The sequence below is a fragment of the Corvus kubaryi genome, unplaced genomic scaffold, assembly GCF_017639235.1.
Source record: "Corvus kubaryi isolate FWS band 111438036 unplaced genomic scaffold, C.kubaryi_AGA036_p1.0 133, whole genome shotgun sequence".
NCBI classification, from domain to species: Eukaryota; Metazoa; Chordata; class Aves; order Passeriformes; family Corvidae; genus Corvus; species Corvus kubaryi.
Genome location: NW_024580667.1, coordinates 11267698 through 11284438, shown reverse-complemented (window position 1 = coordinate 11284438; position 16741 = coordinate 11267698). Strand labels below are relative to the sequence as shown.

General features: G+C 38.7%; 1 protein-coding gene across 10 annotated transcripts in view; it reads left to right on the top strand.

Annotated features, from left to right (window-relative positions):
- Positions 1–16741, top strand: part of CNKSR2 (connector enhancer of kinase suppressor of Ras 2) — a 208689-nt gene that overhangs the window by 99307 nt on the left and 92641 nt on the right. For 6 of the 10 annotated variants that reach the window (XM_042036425.1, XM_042036430.1, XM_042036419.1 and 3 more), the window contains one exon: positions 13201–13347. The exons of the other annotated variants lie outside the window; for them this stretch is intronic. In XM_042036425.1, coding sequence (XP_041892359.1) covers positions 13201–13347 — 147 coding nt within the window. The remainder of the gene's footprint in view (positions 1–13200; positions 13348–16741) is intronic. 10 annotated transcript variants of the gene reach the window in all.

The window sequence follows — 16741 nt, the reverse complement described above, 5'->3', positions numbered from 1 at the left end:
ATATTTACAGTACAAAAACTTAGAGGAGATTTTGCTAAAATTCCTCTGAAGCATGTTATACATTTACAAGATCATACCTTGCTTTGTTGGAAGGGTATACACTTAAGAGTGTGATGCCTTTCTAGATACTCATCCTAACTTAAGTCTTTGTTTAGAAAAATAAGAGAACAGATTTTTAAGTTTCACTGTACAATTAGTGAGGAGAGTTCAACTTCCACAGAATGTCTTAGGATTTGCTGGGAGATGGTAAATTCCAGCTCATGGGAAATACTGAACTTGGGGTGCATATGAATCTCTGGAGTGTATGTATCCAAAATGGAGTTTGCAGTAGATGGCCTCTTATTTTGAGGGAAAACCAAACAAAACAAAACACCTCTAAGAAGAAAAATGATGTTGCAAATATTTTTGTTTATTTGTTTTTTTCTGCACTGTTTCAGATCCAGCTAGGCTTTTGTGAGCACAGGTATTTGATTTAAGGCCTTGTTAACCTGGCTTTTAATGAGGCAGTATTTCTAAAAAGGCTTAGTGAGGAAGTGGGCTGGAATAGTATAAGGCAGAGGGCAGCAGGGTCAGTCCAAGCTTTAAACATTAGATGTTTGACACCTTACACAACTCCCATTAACAACATCCTTATTTAAAACAGTATTTTTATTTTCTTATGATGCTTGACTTGAACAAAAAAACAGTGCAGCAAGCTCATAAAAGTTCAAGGGAAATAAGCTTTATGTTCAGTTTCTTTCTGTTGCTGTCATGCATGTGCTTTTATGGAAGAGGATATAGAGGAACAGCTCCCAAATCATGCTTTTAGTAATTTCCTAATCCTTGGGTTCTCTCTGTTTATAAAAGTTTGGTAAATGTTAACACAAATATTTTAATTTTAAATGTGGGTGGGATTTACATCTGAAAGCTTTTTAGGGCTATTCAGAAATGTTCATGGAAGTCTTTGTGGAAGTGACCCAGTTCTGTAGGGCTCTGTCCTAAACTCTTTGTAGTTTGCAAGGGGAAGGGGGTCCATACTTCTTGGCAATTGTAGTCTGTCCTCCAACCACACTCTCAAAATTCCAGTATAATTCCCTATCCTGTTTTTACAATCTCCGTAAGTATTGTGTAGTACTGAGAAAAGAACTGAGTTGTCGTGATCCCTTTGAAAGAAAAAATATTTTTATAAATTTCCCTTTACCATGGAATTTGGGTTGAGATTATATGGTGTTATTTATGTTATCTTTTTTAAATAGATTTGCAGATACACACAGAAATATTTTGTATTGCATATGTCAGGGAAGTGTCATATTGCAGAAATGAAATGTGTGAGGGAGCATGATCTTTCATTTCCCCATGGGAACAAGTGCTGGATGCTCTCGTCCATGGAATCGCTTTTCTGTTGATCCCTGGGGCTTGATGTATGGAGCACACACCACTTTGATGAGCACAGGCTCATTCTTATGTAAATAGTGTGGTGTGTCAGTGTGGGCATGCAGTTGCACTTCTCTCCCTGGCAGGACAGAACAGCTAACAAACAAGTCATCACATCTGTGCTAAACCGGTGTAAGCTTTGGCCAACCCATGCTGCTTCATGTTTCTGCCAAACTTTAAATAATTTTCCTTATTAAATGTTCACACTTAAGCACACCTGTGTCATGCTCCAGTGGAATTCCAGTTGTAGCAGAAAGCCACTGGTGTCTTTCAGCAGCTACCTGCCTCCTAGATGATAACAGAACTAAACTACATCAGTTTTTCTACTTTAATTTAAAGTCAACCTGCTTGTCATAGCTGAAAGCATTAAATCTGGTTGACTGTGCCCAAGAATGGAAAGGGAACACTGTCAGTGTCACTTGTAAGTCACAAATGGTTGTGGAAACTACTCCTTACTGCCTCTGGTTTTGTGAATGGCACATTTTGTCCTGTGACCTGGGCACTGGCATCCCACATCCTGTGTGCTCCTGGATCTGTGTTCCAGAGCACCTGATCCCAACCCTCTGCTGCAGTTCGGTGCACTAGAATATGTGCTGGGCATGGTAAACCTATCTGTGGGATTGGTAGGGCAGGGATGGAGCTGTGAACAGTCAAGCACTGGAAGGTTGATGTTGCTGTATGAGTCCTTTCAGGAAGTCCTTTCAAGAAGAAGCTGGTGCAACAAGAGATGCTCATTGTCTCGTATGACTGGGACATGGCTTCAGTAGCCATACACTGTATTTCTAGAAGTATTCCTTGCCAGCTGATTGTGGTCCTGGTCACCTAATGCCATTTACTGCATACTACAGCTCACTCAAAACCAGATTATTTTTTCTGTCCTGGTTGTACCCCAGAATGGACAACTCTACTGTTACTGAGCCCTGGTACTTTACTTGTGTGATTATATAAACAAACAGGAACAACATTCAGGAGACTGTTGAGCTCTTATATTCTTTTTCTTTGGGGAAAATAAGTTCTTTTGTAGTTGATGACATAGACTGCTTTGTACAAATACGGTTTGGGAATACACACCTGGGCTGACTTTAAGGCAGCAAAGTATCTTTTGAAAGCAGTGTAATTGTAGTTAGAAATCCTCTGCAGACACCGGTTGACTTTTTCTGAGTGTCACAGGTGGGCCTTCATAGTGTCACTGCTGGCAGTAGCCACATTTCTGAGTCCATATCCAAGTCTGGTATTTTTACACAAGCTATACTTAGGACTAAACTCCTGAGGATGGATTTGCTAAAAACTGCTGCAGTATTCTGTGGAGCATTTTTGTGACCTAATGGTTAAATTTGTCTTTCTGCACAGAAAACACTGGAAGATGATGCATTTTAATGGTTTGATTTTTTAGAGGGTTTTTTCTGTTTTGCTGTTTTTCCCCCACATGGTAGCATTTCCATAGAAAAAAAATCCTCTAATTGGTGCTGTAAATGGTATTAATATTTTCAACATAAATATTGAAAGACAATATGCTGCCAAAATGTTTTTGCATATATTCCTGATAAAAATTATTTTCATATTCTCAGTAGTTGCTATTGGCTGCAAATCTTGGTACAATTTGTATTTGCAGGCAGTTTAAATTAAAATTTTAACAGTATGCTCTCAATAGTGAGAATACTGTGAATTCTGCAGTTAAAATGATTATTCCAGAATATATAATGAGATTATATTTTTTATGCCAGGTAGCAGATATTAAGTAGAATTAGAGTTTTGTGTTGTTAAGTTGTTTGATGCCTGTAGAACAGAATACAGATTATATTACTCTTTTTGTCTCATAAGAACAGGTTAAAAAGGCTTATTGTTAGTGTAAGTTCAGGTATGTGTATTTGGGAAGGAAGGCAGGTATTATTCTGCTGCTAATAATTTCCTTTTAACTGAGGTTGCTGAAAATTGAAGTACACTGTAGAAAAGATGATGAAAGCTTAAGGAGGGATGTCTTCAAAGTTGTGCATATTAACACAACTGACATTACTGCTGTGCACAGCCTGGACTACATATGAGTTAGGATGGAATAATTTTGAATACTTCTGTGCTTTATGCAGGTAGTAGCTGTGTACATGACACAGCTGATCTTCAGGTTCTAGCCCAATCTTCTGGTGCATAATCTGTTGTCTTATTCTGGTGAAATTATGAGGTAACTCGTGAGGAAGTATGGAACAGTGATAGCTGTTGTAAAAATAGATCAAAACAGTAAGAAAAGCAAATTAATGCTGTGTCACATGCGAGGAAAAATTAAAGCAAGGGAAATTCTATGGTTTGAATAGATGTACTCTGAATGTGTAAATTTTTATTTAAAACAACTCAATATATTGGATTAAAACAACTCAATGGCCTGAACAGAGTACATAGTGTATGGCTGATTATTTCAATAGCAGTAAAATGAAAAAAAAAAAACCCCAGCATCTCTCATGACTAAATAATTACTGCTTTTTTAATGACAGTTTCTTTTAATTCCATATCCCTGTCCTTCCTTTCCCTAAGTGATGCTGCATAAGTTTGTGGCTCACTTAAAGGCTTATTTTGGATTTAGATTTTTTTTTCAGTTTGCTTGGTCATTAGTAACCTTAAGGATTTTCTTTTTTTTACAATTTCTTTGTACACATGCTAATTTATTTTCACTATATGAATTCAGTCTCAAGAAACATCTGTTTCAAGGGTAGCAGCACTGTTTAGCTGCAGGACATCTGGGGATCTCAAGAAGTTTATTTATATGCTGAAAAGCTGGGGGGAGGTCAAAGACTGTTGGAATTACTGACTCACTGGAATCATTCTAAAATATTAAGTTGTGAGAATGTAAACCTAATCTGAAAAAAAATTATATATGTGTATGCATGTATGTTTACATGTATTTATTGTTTTAATTCCAGGACAAGCATTTGGGGAGTTTAAATACGAGACTGTGCAATGCACACAAACAGAGCTCAAATTCCCATTGTGAGATGAAGCATAGGGCCACAAAAATGAGTTCCTGTAAGGCAGTTGTGGCTGGGGGTTAATACTGCAGGGTCACTCCTGAGGAGCAAATTCCTTATGCCGTATGAAATGTGGAGAATTTGGCTATTCCTCTCCCCTGAGGAAGGGGGAAGCCGTCCACGTCCATACTGCTGCTTAATCTGTGAGAAACCAGGGTGTGACCCAGTCTGCCTATATCCTGCCTGAGCCTCCAGCTCGTGCCACCACCTCTCTGTGCCTGCTTAGATTTTTATCAGCACTTGAGTTTTCTTAGCACTCACCTGAGGCCACCCAAGGATGCTGAAATGTCTCTTCTTAGGCGGGGGAGATAATGTCCTTCACCCGGAGCCCTGCTGAAATGGATAGACACCTGCGCTCTCCTTATATTCCCTGGAATGTCTTGAAAATGAGGCCAAGCAAGGACTCTGGTGGCAGCACCTTTGTTCATAAGAGGTTAATGTCTGTGCCCTTGCTGAAGAAGGGGTAGGGCCTGCTCATCACAATGTGGCTCTCAGACCCTATTCTCTGCAGTACGTGTTAGTTTGTATTGCATTTATATTACACAAAAGAAAAGTGGTCGCCGGGAATTGGGACCAGACCCCTCAGTTCCTGTATCCTGGTGCAAGGACCTAATGGTTTCTTGTCTGTTGTATGCTTGGGGTTTGTATTGGCATAGTCCCATCAGCACAGTGCTTTGCCCCCATGGAAGGCCTTTGACCTGAAATTATGCACATCTTTGTGCTTGAGGCACCTTCCTAGCATTTGGAAGATTGAGTTTAGTCCCTCTGAGGATAAATAACGCTGAGATCCATGTTTCTGAAAACCTTCCAAATTGCCATGACCTGTCTTTTCTGGTTATCTGTACTCCTGCTTGAAGAGACAGATACATTATAATTACCACACTGGAGACAGCCAGTCACTGCAGGTACCCAAGTGAAGGAAAATGCTTCGAATTTCAGAGGCACACCAAATCTGAGTGAACTGGAATCAGCCCTGTTTTTTCAGCGCCATACTCTGAAATGGGGAAATGAGACCCATTTTCCTCAGAAAATTGTACCTAGTAACTGACATTTATGTCTGTGAAATATATCATCAAACGCATGATGTTGGAGTCTTTGCTCTTCCAACAAATATGCTCATTTATTTGTTCTAGGATGTTGTGCTAGCAGTGACTCAAAAGCAAAACAATGGGGTAGCTCTGAGGTGAAGGTTGATTGTATCAGTACAAAATGAAAGGTAAGCATTGCTATTAAACAGTATCCAAGCTTCAATACAGAACTGATTCTGTGTTCCTGGATAAAGCAAATTTTAGTTCCCCCATGAAAAATACAAATAGTTGCCTCCTATACCAAGGTGCTCTGTGGTCATATTACTAATACTGTCAAGTTTGTTGAATTATGGTGGTGCTTCGCTGTGCAAATACTTAAAAGGAGCAAGGTAGTAAAATCAGTCAGAAGTTAAGCTCTGGGTCAGATACATTTTCTGGCAAGGAAATATGTTTAGGGCAGCTTAATGAGAGGCAGTGATTTCTGCACTCAACTCTCAATTTGGATCCTAACTTAGTTTATTCTTGGGAGAGTCTCTTAATTGTGATCTTTAGTGTACATAGCCAAAAATTAATGTAAAAATCACTTGTTTCATGATTTTCTGGTAGTAAGCAAAGGTTTTAGTGAAGTACCAGGAATTATTCAAGTAAAAGGTGTGATTTTCTTCAATGTACTTCAAATACAAACTGTGTTGTTGTGACTTTGGTCTATGGTACAGTGCAGTGTGATCAGTGACATTCTAAGTATGCACAGAACTGACTTTTAACATTGAATTAAAATTGCATTGATTTAAATAATATAGCCAAGATACTCTTTAATTAGAATTGCAGCCTATGCAATCACAATATTATTAACCTCTCCTCCTTGGGAGAAAACCATTATGCAAGTGTGGATGCTATTACCATGCTAGCTTAAGAACCTGGATAAATCCCTGAAGAGGTGTCTACTGTTCTCCTGACACTGCTTCACCTACCGCATACAGATACAGCTTTCATCTCTGTGGTAGTCCATGCTGTAAACATCCTTTTGTGGTTTCCTCACCAGGCATATTTTCTGGAGACAGAAGACCTATGTATTTCCATTAATTTTTGGCCTTTTCAGGCATCTGCAGCTGGGGGAAGGGAAGAAGATACTCGCTACTAACATTTGTTTCATGGGGCTACCAGCTGACCATCCTCATTTCTGGCCAGTGTTCATGGAAATCAGTCTGTTAATTTAGCAGCATGATGCTGTTGATTTTCTTGTCAGATTCTGAGTTGCTTAACAGCATGCTATGTTTGATAGTTATTTGAAGTGCAACGTTGGTGTTTTTTTCTTACACACTTATGCACTATTCTTTTTTCATGATATGGAAGATGGTGTTCAATATGGAAGTTCTTATAAAAACACCCATTTCTTAAGGTGAACCCATTTTCCCTCCTAGAAATTGTTCAGGTTTTTTTAGCTGAAAAATGAGTAAAAGCTTGAAGCCTGAAATGTTGATAAGTCAAAGCACTCTGGGTGCATGCAACTAATTACAGGCAACATTGGAAGAAAAAGAATTTTGGTTATCTTCCTAGTCCACTAACTTTTTAAAATTAGACACTAGAGTGGATTTTACAAATTCGATTAGTTAGAAAATAGGAAATGGCTTAGCAGGTTATATTTAGCAGCGAGGTGTTATTTTTCCTTCAAAAGTGTAAAGATATTTGTAGTGGTTTGGTTCAAAATATCCATTATTTACTTATTTTCCTTCTGTGTGATAAGAATTAGAAAACAAAGCAGGCACAAAACTTAAAGGAATATAAAGAAGTTTATTAACAGACCTAAAAGAAAGAAAAAAAAGTCAGACTAAACCTGCAGAACACTTTTCCTCCCCCCACCTTCCTCCCTTTTCCCACTGACCATGTAAAAAGACAACCCTTGAGATTTTTTCCAGTCAGTTTACCACCTCTATAATAATCTTTTCCAGTTCACTTAGGGAGAGGAGTCTCTCTTGCTCATGCTATGGAGACATCTCCACAAGACACAGTTCTCTCATGGCTTCAGTGTCACAGCGAGACAGCCGGCCGGGTTGGTTCTCTGCTCACATGTGAAAGTCCCTTCCCTCGACTTACAGCTTTCCCCACAACTGCTTTCGAGGGTCCAATCTTGAGCTAATGGGGTACCATTTTAAGGTTGAGCTGTTCAGAAGCAAAGGTTCTCTTCACCTATCTCTGGGAGCATCTTCATCTCCAGGAATAGAGGCCCTCCTCCTCCCCTGGGAGCAAAGGTCTTCATCACTTTCATCTCTCTCTGTTCAAGCTTCTCATCAAATCACAGCTGCTTCAACAGTTGCTTATTTCAGCACAGGTACTTTTGCTCACAATTACAGTCATTTGCTTGTTTCAGCACAGGTACCTTTGCTCACCATTGCAGTTTGAATGCTCCACCCCCCATGCTTCATGAAATTACAACAGGTACTCTGATGTATCACAGTCCATCACCATAGCTTTACAACAGAATTTCAGCTTCTAGGCTTGAAGCATCTCCTCTTTCTCCTCTCTCGGGGTTTCAGCTCTTCCTTCATCACTGACTTTGGTGTCTTTATGGTGTTTTCTTCACGTGCCTTCACCTTTCCCTTTCCTTTGACTCGGGAGAGGATTGATGTCTGCAGGTTTCATCTCTTCTGGAGAATCTTACAGCATTAAAAGGGTTAATCTCACCCGGGCCCCACAGCTGGAATTCGCCTCTCACTGTTGGCACATGAGCTTTGCCTGGCAGTGGCCTCAGATGAATTTTGGCTGCACTGGAGGGCAGGGGAAGGCCTGGCCTGGCCACAGGCGGCCTGCATGGAGCAGGGCTGCGGGTGGAACAGGGCCGCACGGCTCCAGGATGGCTGTGTCCCGGCCGGCTCGGGCCGAGCAGGGCCCGGCCCAGTCCCGCTGGGCCACCTACAGCCCCCCCCCAAGATTCCTGTCCAAAAGCCAGAAGCAAGAGAGAGCTTTCCTGGGGTTTGTCCATTCTTAAATGTGGATCACAGAGGCGTGTCAAGCTTTTTAAGTGGCTTTAAAAAGTTGCCAGTATTCAAACTAGCCAGTTGATTGGTTCTATTGCATCTAGAGGAAGCTGTAAGCACCTCCTTGCAAAAAATCACTTCCGTGGCTGGAGCCCTCTTTAACTATGCTAAACCATGACAATATTACTACTTTTACAAATCTGCGGGTCAGGAAATAATTAAAGTAATGCAAAAAACCCCCACGTTTTTCTTTTCATGGATGCAGAAAGCTTTCATTAACTTTCAGGGGGCTCTGGTCACCCTTTGAATAGAATTAGGCCTGTAAAAATATGTACTCTGTTCTGTTTACCATTTGACTGTTATTCCATCCTCTTGATGATGTAGTGTCACTGTCTATTGGGTTTGCACGCTGCTTTTAAATGATGTAGCTGTTCTTTGGGGATACAAGTCCTAGATTTTTCAGAGTGAAAGTTATTTCATAGCATCCTAAAAATAATTGGCGTAAGTCCATCCAATTGTATTTGTGCTGCCTGCATGTTAATACTTTACAGATCTCCTTTCTGGATCATAACATACAGCAGTACTCATGAATGAGCACAGGAGCATGGGAATACTGTCTTGAGTGCAGCTGTGTAAAAAAAGAGTCAGTGAATGGTCATGCTTACTTTAAGGAAAAAGGAAGATTGGCAATAATCTTCTAACCTTGTCATAAGGGCAGCAGTAGATTCATCTGGGGAAAAAAGTAACTATATAAGAGCAACTTTTAAATATATGAAAGTTGAATTCTTGACAATTTAGAATAGGAATTCAAAATAAAAGTTTAATTTCAGGCTGTTGTAATATTGTCATCCAGATGCGCTTGCTGAAAGCCAAGGAAACAGAGAGATCTTTTAAAATAGATCTCAGCTTGGTCAGAGGCATGTTCTTTTTCCAGGTGGTAGATGGGGACCTCTAACAGCATCCTTTGCTAAAGCTTCCTGCAATTTGGGCTAGTGGGTGCTTGGCAAGGAGAGGAGGAGGATGTGTTAGGGCTGTGCAGGGCTCCCGTGTGCCAGTCTTACCCTGCTGAAGCAACCTGGGTGTCCCTGAGTGACTCTGGAGCACTCTGGTGAGGCTTCCCAGCCTGGCCACAGTCTCTGGGCATGTAGTGGTGGAATGAATGAGAAACGTGGAGGTGGCCTGATGCTGATGCTGTAGGCACCTGTGTGCAGGCCTGTGTCTCTGCACACTGTTGCCCTCCCCTTTGGGAGCGTGGTGCCTCTGCCCATGCCACCCCAGCAGCACGGTTGATCTGGCCTTGGGCCATCGCTCCTTAGATGTGGGTTACCCCTACTGTACCTCCTTTACCTGGTAAACTCCTGCAGCAGAGGTGCTGTCATCTTGGCAAAACCAGCTTATCACAGCCCCTAAGGGCGCCAGTGGCTGCCCTGGTCCCTACCTGCATGTGGCCACGAGCTGCACAGGCAGCCAGCAGGGATTCAGGCATGGGCAATGAAAGCCAGCACTGGGCTTAGGCTGCCATCAAAGACTCTTCTCCTGACTGCTGTTTCTAGATGGCACTAGTTCAACAATGTAAATTTATTTTAAAGCAGGCAACAGTAACTTCCTTGGCTCTTAAAAATGGGCACCTGGTCAGCATGGTGCTCTGTTTTCAAAATAAATTGCTCAGGTTATTTTACTGTAAGTAAAGTTGTCTGCTAATACAGTTCTCTTACAAATATATTGAATTTTCAAACCAGTGTCGAAACTTTCTTATTATTGTCCTTGTTTTGCAGTACATGGGCAGGATTAAGGATATGATAGGAATTTTGAAAATTTTGCCCAAAAGACTTGATGATTAGAAGTTGCAAATTGTTAACTGTGGTAATGAAAAAGGAGATGTTAGAGAGAATAAAATCAAATCATATTTAAAGGGTAGGTTACATGTCACTGAAGTGGATTTCTGAAAAAGAGTTTTCAGTTCCAGATACGGTCACTGCTTTTTCCTCCTTCCAGCCTGACCTCCTCAAATAAATTTTTCTGTGCCACAGTGAATTTTGAGGGGATCCGAACTATGTTGGAACTGAAAAACAGGCCTCCTACGTGGAGATCGATTTCCTTCAATTGATTGTTGACTGCCTCTTATGTGACTTGTTCCTCTTAGGCCAGTTTAGTACTTATTTTTCATATTATGAGAAGCCATCAAGGCCCGTCTCAACAGCCAGAAAACTTTTGTTAGGGAACTAGATAAAAGCAGAGGATGAACCTCATTTGAAATTTATAGTAAACTCAGAATTTCACTGTGAAAAATTAAGTTAAACTGTTTTTATTCATGAGCTTCTAAATTAAATACATCAGATTTTGTGCTTTGAAGTGATTTTTTTCTTTAATCCCCCTAACTCTCATAAAGAGACTAGATAATCTCCCGTTTATTGCAATGTAAGGCATATTTCAAATACATGAGACAGTTTATCTCTGCAAAGTATGAAAGTGCATTCAAAATAATTTTTTAAATGCTAGCATAACCTAGAAGCCCCAGTTTTATTTATATTCCTCTGGCTATTTCAGTGAGAAACAGATGGCTTTAAAGCACATTTTTCGCATGCAGCGTCCTACCAACTTAAATGGGAAGAACTTCACATCCTGACTCCATAACTGAGGTCAAATCATATTCTCATCAAGGCTCCCTGTGCTGCTTTATTCAGCAGAAGGATTCTGCTCCAGGAATCCCTCTTCAGTCATTGCATTAGGGAATTACAGTGTACAGTAGCTTAGGTACAGAGATAGCTTACATGAACTGTAGGCCATTAATTCCTTCTTTTGGACAGCAAATGAAACCTCGCATATGCCCACAGTGACACTATGTAACCATGGGGAACTTACTGCTCCTAAGCAGTGGTGGAAGGCTCTAAAAGTAAGAAAACAGTATTGTAAATAGCAAGATAGTTTTTTATAAAATCATAATGTCCTTACACACAAAGCTTGGACTTGAAGATCTTTTGTTTAAATGCTGTTGAAACGCAATGGAGACTTCAGTGGGATGTGGGAATTGGGCTGGAGTTGGTTGAGTTAATGTTTCATTTTATTCGAAGTATAGTAGCCATATGCCTAGTACCTGGGACTGAAAATAAGGATTTCAGCATGCTTGATAGTCTTCTGTGAAAGCTGAAAAATATTCTATAAAGATGCATGTTATCAATACCCTTTTTCTTTGCATACAATAATCTTACTGTGGAATTGCATCCTGGATATAATGGGCTTTGCCGTGGTGGAAACAGGACGGGTGGGTTCACTGGAGCTGAAGAAAGGGTGATGAGATATGAGCCATGTTTGTGATTCAGGGTTGTTGGTAAGATTAGTGTTGGCTGAAGTGGCATGCTTGTATAGGAGAAGCAGTTCTTAAAATAAGTGATACTAAACAAAGTGAGGTTTGGTGTAATAGGGAATAAGGTACAAAGTAAGTAGCAACAACTTACATGTGATTATCTTGCTTCAGCATAGGTAAAAAATATGTTTGTGTCGTATTGCACTGTACCAATGATAAGGAACATCTGTGCTCTTTTTTCACACTGCCAATTTGATTTTTCAAATGTATTGATATGACATAAAGTAACCTTATCACTTCAGAGTTCTAGATTTTTATTTTTCCACTTCTCAGCTGGGTAATTTTCTTCTTGACAATGTTTTTGTAGAAGTTGTGGAAGAAGGAAAATATTCATAACTGTGATCCTTTGTACATCAGGAAAAATTTACTTGTTTGTTTTGTGGGGGGCAGGTGGAAGACAGAGTAAAAAGAGGTAGAAAAGCTGTGAAACTTACAGAAATAATCACTTTCTGAGTCTACAGGCCAAGATTTTGAAGGGATGTATGATTCTGTGTACTACCAGTCTAGGTGCCAAATTTGAAAAAGCATACTTTTAATATCCTGAAGCTTTTCACAATAGGTACCTTGTAATCAGGCATTATATATAAGTAATCAGGCCTTAAAACCATTGTCATGACTTACAATGTTTTCATATTTGAAGTACTTTTTCCAAAGATGCAAAATAAATTACTCGGAAAGTTTAATCTTGTATTTATTTAATTAATTTAATTAATTTATTTAATTGCTTTCCATTTTAATCAAGGTTTTAATTTTAGAATAGTTGAAAATGCTGTAATTAAATTAGAAAAATTTTATTTTGGGCTAAGACGTAGTGACTGGACTACATTTCTGTCATTGATTTACTGTATTTGTTTCTGAAATCATCATGAAAGAAGCACTATTTTAAAAAAGGCCTTGTGATTCTGACTTCATTTTTATAGCAATGTGAAGAGTAGAAGATTTTCCTGAACTGGTTTATGCTTGCATAAGCTGCTAGGAGTAGTAGTGTAATACTACATGTGGTTAGTGGACTTTAAATAGTAACCACAAAGTACAAAATGCTCAGTTTTGAAATGAACTGTGAATGCAGAAGCCAGGGCTTTTTAACTTTCTAGTCTCTAAAGTCTATGTACCAGAGATAAGTTTGAAAACCCTTTGAGATTTAATTGTGCATTTGCAGTGAAGTAACAGTAGTTTATTAATTCTAAAACCTGAAATTATGCATATACATCTTAATGCATTACAAGAATTATTTTAGTTTATGTGATTTTTATGCAATAATTAAGTTTTGACATTTCTAGAGTTAATCTCCTTTATGATATATATATACACTCCTTTATGTTATTTACTAATCTTATTTAAAAAGGGAACATTACATATTGAATACTGTACCTCAATTTTATTGTAATGATTTTACTGGTTACCAGGTGGGGTGGCAGTTGAAAAATTTGGTGAATGCACTACGAGAGGATCCGAGTGGTGTTATCTTAACTTTGAAAAAGCGACCTCAGAGCATGCTTACCTCAGCACCAGCTTTACTGAAAAATATGAGATGGAAGCCCCTTGCTCTGCAGGTAATGAAGCTTAATCATAAGTCATACACCATCATTTTAACTATAGATTATCTCAATGATGCTTTATTGTGCTTCATCCTCAGCAGCATATAGATTTACTCTTGTATACTTGGAAAAATTGTTTCTGAAATTATTTCTCTGCGATTTGTTCTCATAGGCTTAATTGAAATTAAACCTGTTAGAACTTTTCAAAGTTAAGAAGTAATCATCCCAGTGTTCTACAGTGCAGAAAAGTGACCTCAGATAATTTGTTCTAGCTAAGGAGAAACAAACATACTTCACAAACTGATAAATTTTAGTTTGATTTCTTGTGAAGATCTCAGTACAGTATAACCTCAAAAAAGAGGGGGCAAAAATGTTTGAGTTCTCAGTTTGATCACTCGTGGAGTTACTGGAAAATCTATAAGGTGATTGTATTCAATAAACCAGTTAACCATCAAAATTTCCTCATGTAAATAAAGTTGTACTTGTGTCACAGTTGTCCTTGAGACTGAAGGCTTGCACATAAGGAGCCATAGCACAAGATGTCTGGCTGGGCACTTAATTTTAGTAAGCCTGCAACGTGCTGAAAGCCGTGGAATGGTTTCATTAAAGCTTTCATGTTTAACTCTAGGATAAAATGTCACTGTGATGGATTACTGTAGGAAATAAAAGTTATGTTCAGACTGATGAAGGTATGTAACCAGCTGATGGAACCAACAAATAATCCATTTTTCCATTCAGTTCAGACATAATATTGTTTAGAAATTTATTTCGTTTGCATAAAGAGTGCATTCTTTGGGACATTTTTATTACCACACTAAAAATTCTAATTAGAAATTAAGTACATTTGAAAGAAAAAAGATGTCTGCAACGTTTGGACAAAAGGAAAAAGGGATATGGAAATGCCGCTGCCTTTATCTGTGGTCTATGCCATTTGAAATGTTAAGAGATACATAAAAAGAACTAATGCCATGAAGAACTTCTTTCATATGTGTGTGTGTGTGTGTGTATATATGTGTGTGTGTGTAAAAATATATATTATAATAGTGAAATGCATTATATCTTTGAAACTAAGTTTTTAAATGATGGAGATATTTTAGCCTTTCAGATATAAAGAACTGACTACACATGTGACCAAAACTTCCAACCAGAAATTAGTGTCTGAAGATAAAATTGCAAATCTGGATGCATGATATGAGTGTATGAATGTCTATACTTGAAGGCTGCACTTTTTCCATAGCTTTAGTGAGAATATAAATGCAAATGTAAAATACACATCATTGCTTTAAAAGGGGTCAAATGCTTTCAGTCTAAATCCTGAATTCGGGTGAGTTTGGTATTTCTTTGGGTGAATTGGGCCATGCTCCTAAATACTCCATTTTGCTTCACTTTATCATTTATTACCAGAATAATTGCACTGCAGACCCCACATCAAAAGTTTCTGACAAGTACTTGGGTCTTACTCAACTGATCTAACTTTAGATCTGCTGTGTAAATATCTACATGTCATTCAGGTTTCTCATTTAAGCTCCTTTTGGGCAGCAGACATGGCATTAGCAGTTACTGGCTCATTCATCTTGGCCTGTTCTGACTGATCTACCTTAGGATATGGTGAATTTGCCCCTGCACATGCCTCTTTCTCAGCATTTGATCATAAAGGGAATCTGGACAGCTAGCTTGAATGTAGATTATCTGCACTGGGTGACATTGACCCTAGACAGTGATTTTCTGTAATCTTACTGATTTGGGGAATGGGGGGCAATGGGAGTATTGGGGGTAGGGGGGGTTGGTTCTTGCTGTTAGCATGAAAAATATGAATATTTTCAAGGCTAATATGAACATAAATAGAGATACTGTTAAACATTGCAGATACAATTCTGGTATCACAATGATATTATTCTGATTGTATCAAACATGACACCGGGAAAAGGCCAGAACCTCGTTCATTGCTTATGTGTGCAGTGGGCATATGTGTGTCTGTTGTAATTTATAATTCTTGTGTGAGAAACAACAGTTTTCTTAAGTAGGCAGAGTGTGGACAAAGCTCCAGGGTGAAGTGCAGACAAACTTCAGAAGATGCATAATGTGGAAATTTCTGTTGTTGATTTATACAGATCAGAGTTGAACAGATGTTACAGTCAGCTGATGTTAAAGTTTAAATGTAGCCTAAGTGTGAAATCAGTACTGTATATTTTATCAGTAACAAGCATCAAAAGAAGTCAGAGTGCAGTTTAATTTTGTAGCTGTAAAAATAGGAAGAAATTATGTTTATTTAAATATTTTTCTGGAAAAAAAATCACTGTAAGCGTAGCAGTTGCAATTTGATGCTACGGCTTTTATTCTTTAATAAATCTTGGTAGGTAATGTGAGAGGAGAGGGACGAAAGTGACTGCAAATACCAAAAAAACATAAGGTAACGTCACCTTTGCAAGCAGGGGAGGTTATGGTAACTTGTTTTCCCATATCAGGATGTCTTTAAATAATTGAGAACATTACAACTGTGCTGTCATCCCAGAGCTGAGTTAATTGAACTATATGTATTATTCAGCAGACACAGGCTGTAAGGAAATTATGATTCAGTAATAATTCTGTTAAAGTGCAAAATATTCAAAAGATTATAGAGTGAGATACGGGGATGAAATTCTGATAAAACAGAAAACAGGATCAGCAAAAAGACTGCTGTGGTCTTTTTGTGTCTGCAAATAAAGTGAACCCAGGAAAAGTGTGGTGTCACAACCTAATCATACTGTGATGAGTGAGGTAAGAAGGTGAAGGTCTGCCCTAATGTAAGCAGGATGACACAAAATCAGACTTCAGTTTTTTTGTATGCATCCCACCAATCAATATGTTTAACAGCTGATGCCATAGGTGTAGAAGGTAAATATTTCAGTGTATTAAATTAGGAGACTCATTTACATTAAAATTTACATTGTGACGTTTAAATTGAAAACCTTTGAAACTTAATTTTAAAGTGAATAATGTGGGGCATTATTGGTAAATGACATTCTGCTTGTTCAGTCAGTAACTGTGTATAGGAACATGAGGTTTGCCATTTGCAGCTGCATGACAAACTAGGCTTAATGGGGAGATACTAAATATGCCTGTGAGCTGGGAAAGTGCTCGATGAGTCTTCCAGCTCAGGCAGTGTGCAGGTACTACCAGTATCGAGCTAGTTTGTGTGTGAGTGACAGGGCATCCCAGGAGTTAAATTATACCCTGATAGTGAAGTGCTTAAGAGCTTTCTGTCCACTGTTAGTATCCAGATTAGCCATATGCCAGCCAAACATTCACGGTCTCAGAGTGTGGAAAATGCTTTTAGATCATTCAGATATTAACTGGTTTATAATTGGCATAAATGCTTCTTAGAATTTTCATCTGTTTATTTGGAACAGTTCTGCCTTTGCATTGCAGT